This window comes from Bos grunniens, chromosome 11 (assembly GCF_055505025.1).
Source record: "Bos grunniens cultivar Pamir isolate PY7600 chromosome 11, Bosgru_T2T1.0, whole genome shotgun sequence".
In the NCBI taxonomy this organism is placed as follows: Eukaryota; Metazoa; Chordata; class Mammalia; order Artiodactyla; family Bovidae; genus Bos; species Bos grunniens.
In genome coordinates, this window is record NC_141175.1 from 81,768,933 (window position 1) to 81,785,663 (window position 16,731).

The 16,731-nt window shown below is 35.7% G+C and overlaps 1 protein-coding gene across 24 annotated transcripts in view; it reads left to right on the top strand.

Moving 5' to 3' along the window:
* THADA (THADA armadillo repeat containing) overlaps positions 1-16,731 on the top strand; it is a 335,209-nt gene that overhangs the window by 77,496 nt on the left and 240,982 nt on the right. For all 24 annotated transcript variants that reach the window (XR_015137049.1, XR_015137050.1, XR_015137051.1 and 21 more), the window contains 2 exons: positions 2,430-2,543; positions 7,694-7,816. Coding sequence is in view for 19 of the 24 variants with exons in the window: in XM_086327224.1 (XP_086183350.1) it covers positions 2,430-2,543; positions 7,694-7,816 (237 nt within the window). In the remaining 5 variants the exon portion in view is untranslated. The remainder of the gene's footprint in view (positions 1-2,429; positions 2,544-7,693; positions 7,817-16,731) is intronic.

Sequence of the window (16,731 nt, forward strand, 5' to 3'; positions counted from 1 at the left end):
CTGTAGTTCATTCACAAATACTTTGTTATAATGTGTGGACATTGTGTTCCTGTGACAGATCTCTTCTTGGAACAAACCCTCTAAGAGGTCAGTCTTATAATATGAACAGAGAGTGGTAGAGGTTTCCGCCTGTGTGTGAAGTACGAAGACATCACTGTGGCGCATTCATTCCTCACTTCCAGGAAGTGCACATGCTACCTTTTTTTCAATTAGAAAGAATATTATTCCTCTCTTTTCAAAGACCCTTAAGACTGTAGGCAACCAGTGTTAAGTGTTTCTTTTGAATCCTTCCACAAAATATCCATGCATGAAATAATCCTAATACTAATAGTAGCTTTTATAAGTGGTTATTTCACATGTTTTCTCATTGAATCCTTTCTCAAGCCCTACAAGATAGATCCTATTGTCATCCATATATTGGGCCATAGAAAAGTTAGGTAAGTGACTTGCCAGTGGCCATAGGGATAGTAAAAGCAGAACTAAGACTTGAGCTGAGCCCAGGCACCCTGCCTCCTGAACACCTGTCTTATGAGAGACAGAGAGTATGTGTGCATGCATTTTGTTTTTTATCACTGATGAAAGCATACTCCACACATTGTTTTGCCCCTTGCTTTTTTATTTTACTTAACATTATACCTTAAAGACTGCTCCATATCAGCATGTTCAGATATTGCTAATTGATAGGAAAATATTTCCACAGTGTTGAAATTAAGAGGCCATCACCTTTATGAATCCAAAGAATAAAAACTAAGTCCTCGCAATACTAAATCAGACCCGACCTGAAAGACCTTTCTTTAATATTCAGGAAGATAAAATCTAGGAATAGGTTTTAAAAAAAAAGAAAATGAAAATAAGTGAAATGAAGTCTGTCTTTTAGTGTCCCAGTATTTTTTCCTTCCCTTTGTTATTCCTCCCCCAAATTCCCAGAGTCATGATTTTTTTATGACAGTGGGTACCAGTTGGAAAGGTTGATTTGACACACAGATCACCAAGGTGGTAGATTTTAGTGATCTTCAGAAATCAACTCATTCTGACCTAGTGTGTTTTTGCCCCTTATGTCTGTCTGAGAACAAGTGTTAAGGCAGCAGCAAGGTTTGGTTGCACATTTGTGCTGTGTGCTTATTTCTTGGTTCCCAACTAATATCACATATTGGGTGATAATGATAGAGAGGTCAGGACTGTACTTTCTTAGCCCAGCCTTGAGAAGAATGTCATAACTACACACAGCTCTTGGGGGAAAAAAAAAAAACCAAAAAACTGTGGTTCCCAGGAGACACATCAGGAATCACATATGGCTTTCTTATTTATTTTGGTTGAATAAAATCTAAATTAATAGAAAAAATCTGCTCAGGAAAGTCCCCTTTTTCCTAGTATAACTTTACCAATAAAGTGATATTCTTGTTCTAGTGGAAAGCTCTGCTCAGTGTTAGCTGTGAAGAAAAACTGCTTACTTAGTTTATGAGCTTACCTTTGGTGTAGATATATATAAAATTTTTTTGAATGGTCAAAAGATAGTTTATGTATTTTCTGAGCATAAATATGTTATGAGAAATTTCTTTTTTAAACCTGTTTTGCCTATGTATTTTTACCTTGCTCCTTATGGGTTATAAATGTTTCAGAAGAAGCTGAATGACTTGAAGCTTTCACTCTTGGCAGCCAGCAGCTACATATATATGAAATATTCTGGCTACTCACAGTCCTACACAGCTACTAACCTATATTCTGTCTGTATAAATGGAATCATATAAAATGTGGTATTTGTGTTTGTCCTCTTTGACTTAGCCTCATGTTTCAAGGTTCATCCATATTGTAGCATGTATAAATACTTACTCCTTTTTATTGCCTCAAGTGGTTTGATACTACTGTTTTTATGTTTATCAAAATGTTAGGAAGTAAGCAACTCTTGAACATTCAAATATAGGACCTCTTTGAAGTTCATAGTATTTCCTTTTGTCCCATGGAGTTTCCAGTGCTACAGTTTGAGAGTCCTCCAGCCTCCAGTCCTCTTATGAAGAACTGAATAACTGATCTATCTCCAGGGAGTTTCCACATCCTTACAAGAAATTTAATCCAGAGGTTTTTTGTTTTTCAAGTAAAGGGAAGTTTCTTGTTGGATAATTCAAACTTATTGTATCTGAGACCTGCCACTCAGTTATGGTCCTAGAAGAGTTATCAACAGGAGCTGTTTTCAGCCTCTTAGTGTTACATAATCAACAAGCCAAACTGGAGGTAACCATAGAGATTCTGTAATATCACCACCTGATTTTACAGGTGAAGTATCTGAGGGATGGAGAGGTTAAGCTGCTTGCTCAAGGTCACACAGCTTAGTTAACTTGCTTAACACCCCATTGGGGAATCCATTCTGGGGAATAGCAGACAGGTGTATATAAAATAATAGTCCTGATAATTTCTTTGTTGTTTTTCCATAGGCATTGTTGGCATCCGAACCTAAGAAAGGCAAGATGGATTTGTTGAAAATAACAATGAAAGAGTTAATCTCTTTGGCTGGACCTACAGATGACTCACAAAGCACAGTCCCCAAGGTAATAATGGAAATACACAAACTCTGCTAGGAAGTCAGTGGTTTAAATCTTTGCTGTACTTAAAAAAGAAAATTTTAAAAATCTGTCAAAGATACAGAGCCCCTGAAGGTCAGACAGCCATTTGAAGCTTATTTGGAGAGGTTGCTTTTGGTTTGGTTTTTCTAGTCCACAAAATAAACCATTGCTGTAGTTGGTATAGATTAACCAAGATGGTCTGTTTTTTAACTCTAGTGAAAACATTTGACTTAGACAAGGTATTTTACAATATTACAGTTGTATCTAAAAATTAAAAACTGAATGTGCTATCACTTTCAGATTTCGTGTGTGCTTCTTTGAGTTGATGTATATTTTAAAATTTAGCAGTTGGGTTGTCCCCTAAAATGTAGTGTCTGGCTTTTGGTATACTCACATTTTAATTTTAGCTAATTCTTAGTCCTTTTCTGTCACTGCTAACATTGGATTAAGTATATACTTATCTGTGTGTATGAAGTTGGGTTAAGTGTTCCTCACAGTTCCGCCCCACTCCATGGTAGTACACACCTGTCAGAAACTTCTTGTCTAGGCTTTCTCAGCCAATGCCTCGTAGTAGGATGTTCCTGCCCACCTGCTGGAGGCCCATGTTAGGTAGAGAACAGACTGAGAGCTGAAGTTTACAGTCAAGTACAGTAAGTACGTATAGTTTTATGTCAGAGCCTGTGGGAGGTATTAAAAGGAAGCCCATGGGCCAGAATGTGGGCCAGTGGGAAAGGATAGGGTTTATTAACACATGTCACATAGTGGCCTGTGACTGTATGATGTAAAAATTCTTTAAAAGTTTTAAATGAAAAGTTACAGATCATCTTTCAGAAATGATCTGAAATCACTTTAAGATTTTTTTCCCCCTAAAATGTGAAAAAAATAACTGGTTCCACTTTTTAGACTACGAGTTAGAAAAATACTATTGTTTAATAAGAACATCTGAAAATAGTGGAATTTGATTTTTAAGAGTGCTTTGATTACCTTACTCGGCTTCAAAGTCATTGATTGCCATTAGTGATCATTTTTATTAAATCAGTAAAAATTTAATATTTCATCTCTGACCAGTCTTCTAGGTGTTAGATGATTTTCTTTGCTACTTTTCTCCCGTGGTTTATTTCTATATATTTTTTAATGTATCTGAAATATTTCAGCACATAAAAGTGTATGGCAACTAAGCAACATCCATAAAACCAATTCCAAGTTTAAGAAGTAAAACATTACAGATTGAATACACTCTAGATGCCTCCATATTCTATTTCCCTTTTTTCCTTCTCAGCTATAAATCACTAAACGAAAAATTTCATGCATGTTTTTCATTCTTTAAGAGCTTTTTTTTTCTCTTTGAATATGAATTGTGTTATCTACACATTGTTTTATTTTGGGTTTTTTCCAATCAACATATTTTAAGGTTAGTGAGCTCCAAGTTCATTTTAATTTCTGAGCAGAGTTTCACTATATATAAATGTTTTCTTTTCTGCTTGGTGTGAAATTATTGTGTTTCCCAGTTTTATTTGTATTTTTCTGACAACTGGTAGCTTTAACAGCTCTCTATATATTTATTAGTCTTTTGGATAACCTCTGTGAATTGCCTTTTTAAAGACTTTGCCTACCTTTAATTTGGTTGTCTTTGTCTGGCAGGAGTTGGGTTTTTTGTTGTTTTAAAATTATTTTCCTGATTTTTTTTTTTTCCTTTTTGGTTATTTGAATTACACGTCTTCTCTCAGTCTATTGCTTCTTTTCACTTTGCTTATTATTGTTATTGCCCAGAAGTTTTAAATTTTAATAAAATGGAATATATCAGCCCTTGTGGTTTGTGCATTTGGATATTGTTTTAGAAAGCCTTCCATAATCAAGTCAGAAAGATATTTCATATTTTCTTTATATAATACACCCTTTACTCTTGTACTGTTGTACTAACACCATTTATCTCAAATACTATTTCTGTCGACATATGTGTCTGTTTCTGTGCTATATTATGTTAGTCTGTCCCTAAATCACTATTTTATTTACTGTATTTTTTTAAAATAAGCTTCGGTATCTGATAGAATGAATCTCCTTTTTTTTCCCCTTTGGAATTACCTTGGCAGTACTTGTCCCATTGCTCTGCCATAAAAGTTTTAGAATCAGCTTGTTAAGTTCACCCAGAAAGCTCTTTTGAATTTTGGTTGGAATTTAAATTTATTATTTGGGAAAAATGACTTCTTTTTTTTGATTCAGTTCATGTAGATGGCTTTATATCTCCGTTTATTCAGATCTTTCTTAATGTTTTTCATTACATTAAAAGATAATTTTCCATAAAAGTCTTACAGATCTTTTGTGAAATGTTCAGTCACCTACCTGAATTGCTGTAATACAGCTAATGACTTATCTGTAAATCCCATGCATTTTCTTTATAGATAATCATATCCTTCTTAAGTAATGCTAAATTTGCTTTCCTTTCCTGATTCTTTACAAAAGTTTTCTTAATCTGCTGGGTGGCACTTGTAATAATACTTCTGTATAGAAATAGAGATAGCCAGCATCCTTGGGTTGTTTCTGATATTTGCTGTAGGTTTCCTCTTTTCAAGGAAATTAGATTTTATTGAATGCTTTTAAGCATTTTTGAGATAAATGTTTTCTTCTAGAATTTGCAAATATCATGAATTATGTTGACTTTTTAACATAAGATGACCTTTACAATAAGACAATGAACTCCTAACTTTGAAATGGTTAATTTTTTTACACGTTGCTAGATTCACTTAAAAATTTGAAAAAAAATTTATTTCACGTTTTCACTGGATTTGAAACTGATATTAACCTGTGCTTTTCCTTTTTCATGCTGTATCTGTCCTTTTTTTATGTGAAAGTTTTTTGTTGAATTATGCTAAGCATACAGAGATGTGTACAAATGTTTGCCTCCACGAAGTTTCACAGAGTGAACACACTTCAGCAAGAAGGGAAACATTTTAGCACTTGAAAGCCCACTCATACTGCCTTCTAATCAGCACCTTTCCCCCAAGTATAACCACTAACTTAGTTTTAACACCTTAGGTTTACCTATTTTTTAAAAAACTTCTTATGAATGTAGCCATACATTCTATACTCTGATAGAATTTCTTTTGACATTTTGTTTATGATATCATACATGTTGTGAATTATTCATTTTCATTGCTATGTAGTAGTATGTAATTTGAACTTTTTGGAGAAGGAAATGGCAACCCACTCCAGTGTTCTTGCCTGGAGAGAATCCCAGGGACGGGGGAGCCTGGTGGGCTGCCGTCTATGGGGTCGCACAGAGTCGGACACAACTGAAGCGACTTAGCAGCAGCAGTGGCTCAGTTGGTAAAGAATCTGCCTGCAATGCAGGAGACCCAGGTTCGATCCCTGGGTTGAGAAGACTCCCTGGAGAAGGAAATGGCAACCCACTCCAGTATTCTTGCCTGAAGAATTCTGTGGACAGAGGAGCCTGGCAGGCTACAGACCATGGGGTCACAAAGAGTCAGACACGACTAAGAGACTAATACCTTCACTTTTCAGTATATAATTTGTTTATCCGTTCTGTTGTGAACATTTGGATAGTTTTAAATTTGAGGTAATTAAGAACAGTGCCTTTAAGAACATTCTTTTACATGCTCAATGGTGAACATATATGTACATTTCTTTGGAGTAGATACTTAGGAGTGGTTATTTGAGTATGTACAGGGTGAGCCTTTAATAGATACCATTTCTCAAAGTAGTTGTCCCTACCTCTTTTTTTTTTTTTTAAGTTGATAGCTTATTTAATAGCCAGGCTGCTGGACTGTTGAAACAAACTTGGGCATTTCTCTTAATGGTTTAAGTAAGATTGGAATTATCTATTCTTTGAATATTTGGTAGAAATTATCTATAAAGTCACGTGGGTCTTTTGTGTGTATGAATGTTTGTGTTATTTTGTTGGGTTTGGTGTCTTGCTTTCGTTTTGGTCTATGAGGGAGATTTTAAACTATTGATTTCCTTTATATAAGGGTAATGTCTCTATAGCTTTTCCATTTCTCCTTGAATTTGGCTTGATTAGTTCTGCTTTCTAGAAAATTGTTCATTTTGCCCTAAATTTTTCTGACTAGGAAACTGGTCAGTTTATAACTCATGTACCTTTGTAACTCTGATGTACATTTTGTTTTTTTAACTCTGATATACCTTTAATCATGTCCTCTTTAGTATTCATGGCATTGTTTATTTTCTTCTCTCTCTTCTTGGTTAGTCTCATGATTTTTTTCTATTTCAAAGAATCATCTTTTGGTTTTGTTAATGCTTGTAGTTAAGGCATTGATTTTAAAATTTTCGAATCTTTTAAATTTTCTTTTTCAATTTTTAATTTATTGTTCTTTCTCTGTTGTCTTAATTGGACATATTTTCCAATTTTTAAAAATTATAGCTGATCTACAATGTTTTATTAATTTCTGCTGTACAGCAAGGTGATTCAGTTTTATATATATACAGTTTTTTATTTTCTTTTCTGTTATGGTTTATCATAGGATATTGATTATAGTTTCCTGTGCTATACAGTGGGACCTTGTTTTTATCCTTTCTATATATGATAGTTTTTTTTTTTAATAGATGCATTTAAGGTGTATGTTTCTTTTAGATTCCACTTAAATGCATCACACAAGTGTCAATGTGTAGCATCTTTATTATTATCCACCTCTAAATATTTGTTTTCTTGGACTGTGCTTTAAAATGTGTCAGTTTTTTAAAGTCTGTAAGGAAACTGATTTGTAACTTAATTGCACTATGATCAGAGCATAATCTGTAAGAAATTAATTTTTTTAGTGCTTGTTGAGGTTTTACTTGTGGTAGGTTTGAGGTCATTTTAAAAATAAATGTTTCATGTGTGCTTGAAGAGAATGTATTGCCTCTATTTCCTAGGTATAGGATTTTACATAGGTCCATTGGATCAGGCTTTTGTATTGCATTGTTCAAATCTTGCTAACTTAAAAAAATGGATTTATCAATTATTAGGCATGTTTTATTAAAAATCAATTTTATTTGTGAATTATTCATTTCTTCCTGTAATTTGGTAAATTTTTTGTTTGGAGGTTATGCTACTGGATATATACAGATCTGAAATTACCATGGTCTTCAGCCTACAACTAATTTTGAACTTTTTATTCTAGGTTCATGCTTTAAATATCCTTAGAGCCTTGTTCAGAGATACACGTCTGGGAGAAATTATTATCCCTTATGTTGCTGATGGAACTAAGGCTGCGATTCTGGGCTTTACATCCCCAGTCTGGGCAGTAAGTGCATTTGCCATTTATTTTCATTGACTTAATTACACTTATGAGTAGATTTTAATAAACTAACCTTTCACTGAATGATAAAAAATATGTACTGCATTTTGTTAAGGAGTTACTCCAAGGAATAAATCCTTGGGTCAAGCTACATTTTGACCCTAGGTATTTTACAGTTACATTCTGTCTCCTGTATTGGCTGATTAGCCATAACTCTTTGTTTTATTATTTTAGTGTTTGCTTTAGAGTTTACAGTATTAATATATATCTTCAACATCGTAGTCTGTCCTCAAGTAATATTTTACCATTTCCTTTAAAGTTTAAGAACTTAGTAATATGTACTCCCATTTCTCTCCTCCCAATCTTTGTGCTCTTATGATAGATTTTGCTTTTATGTATATTGTAAATTCATACTCCATTGTTATTATTTTTGTTTAAACTGTCAATTATCTTTTTTTTAAAAACTAAAACCATTTTTAACTATACATTTCAGTGGTATTAATTATATTCACAGTGTTGCACAGTCATTACCACTTCATTCTCAGAGCTTTTTCATCATTCCAAACAGAAGCTCTGTACCCATTGGATAATAACTCCCCTCCACCCTTTTCCCCCCAACCCCTGGTAGTCTCTGTTCGACTTTTTGTCTCTCTGAATTTGCCTATTCTAGGTACCTTATGTAAGTAGAGTCATATAATATTTGTTCTTCGTGTGTGGATTATTTCATTTAGCGTGGTGTTTTCAGGGTTCATCCATGTTGTAGCATGTATCATAATTTCATTCTTTTTTAAGGCTGAATGAAATACCATTGTGTGGATATTTGACATTTTGTTTATTCATTTACCTGTTGATGAACACTTAAACTGTTTCTCTTTGGCTGTTGTGAATAATGTTGTAGTGAGCTTGTATACTTGTATTGGTGTACAAGTAACTGTTTGAGTCCTTGCTTTCAAGTTATTTGCATATATCATATACTAACTCTGTGTCTAGTTTTTTGAGGAACTGTTTTATACTCCCATTGACAGTTCACAAGAGTTCCAGTTTCTTCACATCCTCATCAGCACTTGTTATTTTCTGGGTTTTTTTGGTAATAGACATTTTAACAAGTATGAAGTGATATCTCATTTGATGTTTTGATTTCCACTTGATGTTGAGCTGGAAGCAAAACAACTTTTAGTATCTGAATGTGTTTTTCTTTTGGATGTTGTAGGCCCTGGGTATCAGTGTGTTGAGTGAATGCTGGAAATATACTCTATCAAAAGGTGAAAAGGACGATCACAAAAGATTAAAATGGAGGTTAAATGTTGAGTCACTTATTTTGTTTTGTTTTTTGCAATATATCCAAAAACTTTTTGATTGAGAATTATAAGATTGTTGGCAATACCTAATACAATTGTTGGATTTAAGAAAGTAAATGTTAACCTTTTTTTTTTCTTTTTTCTGACTGGAGAAAACACCATGATTTTATTGTTTTCCTGCATCATTGTGCCTTATGGAATAAAGGACACTAACCTGTGGTTTGCAGGCACTTGACTGTGTCATTAGAAAAAAAAAGAAAAGATTGGTAAAGGGAGAGGAGAAAAGAAGCTAGATCTGCAGAATAAGAGAATTTACTAGAAAGGCAGATTTCCCAATCAGTGAGCTGCACAAACCATTTCATGACTCTCTGATGAGCCTCTAATTGAGAGTCAGTATATTGCAGTGTAGCCCAGGGCACAGACTCCCAGTGTAAAGAGGAATCCTCAAGGTTGCCAACTGTTGCCTGGAAAACTGTATGTCTTCCTGTAAGAAAGGTAAATGTCTGCAATCCTGCCTAGGAGCATTGCCTAACTACTCCCGAGGACACGGTGTTTACCTTTTGCATTTACAGGAAAACAGAGCAATACCTGTATACAGTCAGGAGAGGCAGGTAGGAATGTGGCTTGACCGTCAGGAAGAGTAGAGATCATAAAACTGATTGCCAGAAACCCCAGTATTGTTTTCTTTACTCCATTCATTCCACAAGAACAGACAAATGTTCTCTGTGAAAGGCCTTCCAGAGAGTGAAACCCAGCGACTTTTCCAACTGGCAAAACTAAAAGTATTAGAAATGAATGAATCATTTTTTTGGAAAAGTCTTCTGAAAAGACCTTTTAAACAGTAACACATGTGCACCGCAGAAAGTTTGAAAATAAAAGCATAAAAGGAGAAGTCACCTGTTTAACTACCATACAGATATAATAATTTTTAGTATTCCAATATGTGCTCTCTTTTTTTCTATATGGCTTTTACATGTGTGTAGTACTCACATATACCCTTAATAGCCTGCACAAATATATGTAAGTGCTTATATATAGTTTTATTTGGGAGGAATCTTCCCTTTTAACACTGGTTATAAAGGAATCTTTTTGTTTCTATTCAGTTTGTTTGTTTACCAGAATAAATAAACATCACAGCTATAATGATCCATACTCTGACTTTAACATATTGTTGTGTTTCCTTCCATATAAGAGCCTGATCTAAGGTAACCCCAGTACCCTGTCAACATAATGAATGTGAAGAAGTCTTCATTTTACAAAACAATTCACTGTAGCATTCTGTGTAAAGTTCTTTAAAGAGTGCTTTTTCCTGACGGTGTGTGAAATATGGTTTGATTTAGAAAAATCTTATTTATACACATCTTCTCAGGAATATATCTTGTTCGTAAAGGTGACTCCATCTGTACTTTTGACCTAATTGTTTTTCTTGGTAGGTTAGATGGGGGGAAAAAAAAGGTAAAACAAGCTTAATTTTAATTTTGCAGTAAAGGAACATTTTCTAAGAAGCATTCATTTATATATTTGTACAGATTCTTAATCTTTGTATTAAGACCACACACTCTCTCCATCTTTACCACCTATCAGGCATTTTTAAAATCCAGGGGAAATGTATTATTGCAAAATGTTAAACACTAGAAATACAAGGATAAGTAAGACATAATCATAGTAATGACTGTCTCATTGACTGTCTTCCTTGTGCTTGGCAGAATTTACATTACCACAGTTAATGCTTGGAATAATCCTGCTAGGTAGATTCTATTATTAGAACCCTTGTTTTATAGATGAGAAAAACAAGTTTCAGAGAGGAGAAGTAACTTTCCAAGAACACACAACTATTATTTGTCTGATTCCAGAATCTGTGATATTATTGGGGAACATTTTGCATATTTCAGGAAATGTAGTGAATAAGTACATCTTCCTTATCGTGTAGGGTTTTGACCTGTCCCCCAGAAAACAGAGCTGAAGATACAGCCTAGGTGCTAAGTTTTTATTGAATGATACAAACCCAAAACAGCAGGAATGTTGGGAAGTGAGGTGAGAAAAGACATTAACAAGCAGGCCTTACAGGTTAATCTGGAGGAAAACTGAGCTCGTTGTCTGGTCGTGTGATGTTTCTTCTAGCCAGGCTGTATGAAACTACAGCTCTGGGAACAGTCCCACCCTCTGTCTCTGCTGGTCAAAGTTCACAGTGTGGGCAGGTGTTGGCACAAGTCTTGGGCAGCTGCTAGAGAAGCCAGATCCAGTGCCACATGATGCAGAGTCTCATCCGAGTCTGCAAATGGATGAATGAGCCGCAGCCACCATTGGTGTCAGAGGTTTGACGCTTGCTATTGAGAAATCCTGCCTGAGAGATTTTCACAGTAGGGGCATGATGGAATTTGAGTGATGGAGTGAAAAATGGAGTCTTGATTGTGAGGTGAGGGGAGGTGGAAAACCACTCAAGAAGATATTGTAATAATTCTGCCAAGTGATGATGGTGGCTCAGAATACAGAAATATGAGTAAAGGTGGTGGCAAGTGATAATCTTCAACACATATGTTAGATGATGCTTGTTTAGTTAAAAATTAGGTACCAAACGTAATTTTCTAGGTGTGTATACCCATGGAAACTGAGAAATTCCCAGACAAGTTTTGGAATCGGAGACATTTCTGGGCATTCCCTTTTTTATGTTCAGATGCCTGATCTTCTTTCCCTGTATCCTCATTGCTGGACAGGTAACTCATCCTTTTAGTTTACCTGGAAGCTCTGTTGAGTGGGCCACATTAGGGTCCTTCCAAGACCCACACCAGGTTTATATTTCTATCCGGTGCATCTGACTTTGCATCTCTTTGGGCCACCTCTGGTTTACAGTATGCAGTGGGTTTCAGAGGAGAAAAAAGGGCCTTTCAGATCTTCCCAGCAGTGCTGCCCTGTGCACTCTGTGCCCCTGTTGGCACTGTCTGCAGGCCCTCTGGTGGTTGTGAGCTTGCTGCAAGGGTGCCAGGCTGAGAGCTGTGCGGTGCTGAAAGCCAGCCATGCTCTACACGCCATGGCGTGGAGTTTTATTCAGTCACGGGAAGAGTGCTTTTTCTTTGATTCACCCATAGGTGATGTATGGGCTACTGGAAGCTCTGTCTCTTTTCTCCTGTTGTGGGAAAAGTGTCTTGTTACTTTGGAAGAAAGTCACTCCAAATTCCAGTCAGGGCTAACCCTCCCCCTGATCATAGGACCAGAAATCCTACTACGGTTTTCCTAGATTGCAGATGAGGGATTTGAGACTTGAAGTTTTACATGTTGTTTTCAAGGTCCATGGCTAAGAAGTGATGGAAGGCGAATTAGGATCAAAAGCCCATTTAATTTTTTCACAAAGATTTTTTAGGATAAACTGGCACTGTGTGCGCTAGACAAAATATTTCATAATTCCACCCTCAAGGACATGACTGTCCATGAAGAGTAAAGATACATGGTATGTAAATGATCAGACCACATAGTGATTGCACATGGTAGGTTCTCCATTCATGTTTTTAAATATTTGTTAAGGCAGCATTCTTATTATATAAGAAATTCATGTTATATGAGAAAATACAAATGTATAAGAAAAATGTATAATATAGGGCTTCCCGAGTGACTCAAACAGTAAAGAATCTGTCTGCAATGCAGTGGACCCTGGTTCGATCCCTGGGTCTGGAAGGTCTTCTAGAGAAGGGAATGGCTACCCACTTCAGTATTCTTGTCTGGAGAATTCCATGGACAGAGGAACCTGATGGACTACAGTCTGTGGGGTTGCAAAGAGTCAGACATGACTGAGTGACTAACACAGACATACATATGTGCACATGCATACATACACACTCAGAATACACACACATTCACATACACACACTCAGAAACACATACACACTGCTTTGTGCAACCTTATTTTCATTTACCTAGCTCTTCTGTATCTTACAGATCTGTATGAAAACTTCTTCATACTAGAAAGGAAAGAAAAAGCATATGTACTCAGGAAAAACTTTGGTAGCAGTTGTCAGTTTGTAGCCAAATACCAAATCTGTATGAGCCGTATGTTGGGGGTGTGATGGAGAAGGCAGTAAGGGAACAGGTTTTCTGGTATTTTGCTTGTGATAAGGATTGATTATAGCTAGAGTTATTTGGGAACCATTCTATTCTGTCCATTTCTAACTTTATCTCGACTTACTCTTTTCTGTCATTTCTTTCCTTTAAATTTGCATTCTCCTTGGTCCTTCCTTGCTAGTAAGCAGGACTGTTTTCATTGCCATTCCTGCTGTGAGGTTTTCAAAATATACTATCAGTGTATATGAACTTTTTCATTACCCATGTTAAGATTTAACATCTGTGACTCGCATTAGTGTTTACTATCAGTGGTTTAGGAGTTGATGATGCAGTTTGTCAGTTAGTCACAGACTTTTTCTCAATTATACTTCTTAGTTCTCCTCCTCATTAGCTTTAGACTGAACAAGGACATGCTACACTAAAGCCTTTGACCGTGTGGATCACACCGAACTGTGGGAACTTCTTAAAGAGATAGGAGTACCAGATCACTCTTCCTGTCTCCTGAGAAACTTGTATGCAGGCCAAGAAGCAACAGTTAAAAACTGGAGATAGAACAACTAACTTGTTCAAAATTGGGAAAGGAGTATGACAAGGCTGTGTATTGTCACTCTGCTTATTTAACTTATATGCAGAGTACATCGTGCAAAATGCTGGGCTGAATGAATCACAAGCTGGAATCAAGATTGCTGGGAAAAATATCAACAACCTCAGATATACAGATGATTCCACTCTCATGGCAGAAAATCAAGAGGAACTAAAGAGCTTCTTGATAAAGGCGAAAGAAGAGCGTGAAAAAGCTGGCTTGAAACCCAGCATTTAAAAAACTAAGATCATGGCATCTGATCCCTTCACTTCTTGGCAAATAGAAGGGGAAAAAGTGGAAGCAGTGATAAATAGTATTTTCTTGGGCTCCAAAATCACTGCGGATTATGGCTGCAGCCATGAAATTAAAAGATAGTTGCTTCTTGGAAGGAAAGCTATGACAAACCTAGACAGTCTATTAAAAAGCAGAGACATCACTTTGCTGGCAAAGGCCTGCCTAATTAAAGCTATGGTTTTTCCAGTAGTCCTGTATGGCTGTGAGAGTTGTACCATAAGGAAGGCTCAGCACTGAAGAATTGATGCTTTCAAACTGTGATTCTGGAGAAGACTCTTGAGAGTCCTTTGGACTGCAAGAAGATCAAACTTGTCAATCCTAAAGGAAGTCAGTCCTGAATATTCATTGAAAGGGCTGAAGCTGAAACTTAATATTTTGGCCATCTGATGTGAAAAGCCTACTCATTGGAAAAGACCCTGGTGCTAGGAAAGCTTGAGGGCAAAAGGAGAAGGCCGCAGAGAATGAGATGATTAGCTAGTTTCACTGACTCAATGGACATGAATTTGATCAAACTCCAGGAGATGGTGAAGGACAGGGAGGCCTGGTGTGCTGCAGTCCATAGGTAGCAAAGAGAGGTGGACATGACTTAGAGACCGAACAACAATGAACAGGGACAGAAAGTATGGGTGAACTATTAGAAAATAAAAAAGGGTACCTAAAACAGATACTCTTCAACTATTAATAGTATCACACAGAAACAAGGACACTATTCTATCTTAAGTAACATGTAGTCTTCATGCTAGTTTTTTGGTCTACATTTACAATAATTTTTAAAAATACTGTGTTGAATAATATCTACATTTTAAAAACAGTATATATACTTCAACATATGGAAGTCAATTAATATATATGAATAAAGAATGAAAAACCACATGATCATTTAAGCAGAGGCAAAAAGCAGTTGACACAATCTAACACTATTTCATGTTAAAAACACTTAGTAAACTAGAAATGGAAGGGAACTTTCTCAATCTGATGAAGGCTATCAATGAAAAATCTATAGTTAACAATGCACTTAATGGTAAAAGACTGAAAGCTTTTACCCTCAGATTTTGAATAGGACAAAGATATCCACTCTTGTCACATCTATTCAACATTGTACTGGAGATTGTAGGTAGGGGAATTGGGCAAGAAAAAGAAATAAATAGCCAGATTGGAAAGGAGATGCAAAACTATTTCTAATTTTTGATCGCACTTATATATAGAAAATCCTAAGAAGTACACACACACACACACACACACACACAATTAGGGTTAATAAACAAGTTTAGCAAGGTTGTAGGACACAAAAACAGTGTACAAAAATCAGATGTATTTCTGTACACTACCAATAAATAATCAAAAATGAAGTTAAGAAAATGTGTATTTATAGTAACATCAAAAATAAAATATTTAGGAATAGTGTAACAAAAGAAGTAAAAGATTTGTGCAGTGAAACTTACAAACCATTGTTTAAAGAAATTAAAGAAGGCCTCAGTAAATGGGAGGATTTAGCAGCATTCAGGAATACAAGTCAAAAGCATCAGGAAAATACAAGTCAAAACCTTAGTGAGCTGTCCATTTCATATCCAGTAGGATAGCTATAATTTAAAGATGGAACAATAGCAATTATTGTGAAAGATTTGGAGAACTGGTGAAAAGGAAATCCTCTTATATTGCTGGTAAGAGTGTAAATGGTGCTGCCACTTTGGCAGTTTCTCAAAAGGTTAACATAAAGTTACCACGTGGCCCAGCAGGTTCATTTCTTGGTGTATACCTGAGAAAAGTGAAAGCATTCACACAAAAAGTTGTACATGAGTGTTCATAGTGTTATCCATAATAGACAAAAAGTAGAAACAGCCCAGTGTTCATCAAATGATGAGTAGATTTTTTTTAATGTAGTATATCCATAAAAGGGAATATTATTCAGTCACAAAAAGGAACGACATGCTGACAAATGCTACAACATGGGTGAACCTTGAGAATGAAAGCATGAAATTCATTTCAAAAGGTTGCATGAATGTGAAATGTCCAGAATAGGCAAATCCATAGAGACAGAAAGTCTTGCCTAGTGCGGGAAGATGGGAAATGACTGTTAATGTATATAGAGTTTCATTTTGGAGTCATGAAAATGTTCTGGAATTAAGTAGTGGTGCTCATTTCTACTTTGTGAATATAGTAAAAATTACTGAAGAGTACCCTTTAAGATGGTGAATTTTATGATATGTGAATTATATCTCAATAAAAGGATAATTAATTTTTTAAATGTCTTATAAGTTTATCTTTTGGTCACCTTTGGAGATTACTGTGTCATGAACTCATTATTCTGCAAAGTGGTAAATTTATGGAAATAATTCTGTATTAACTGATAACAGAATGACCAAATAGCTCATGAAGGAAAGCTTTTTTTTTTTAATGGTAGTTTTTCTAAAAATTATAACTAATGGTAGAACACCACTAATTTGCTGTATCTACTGGAAAAATTAATGATAGTCATTGACTACTAATGAGGGAACTTGATGGTGAATGGATCAGGATGGTAATCCGTCTGATCCATCTTAACATTACTCAAAGACATTATGTGTCTCCTGCCTTCAGCCTATTGAATCAAACAAGGGAGTTTTCCTTCTGCAGGTGCTCATTCAATCTGTAAAACAGTCCTCTATAGTTTTGATAAAGTGTGCCTCCTCAGGCTTCCCCTTTCCTCTCCAGGC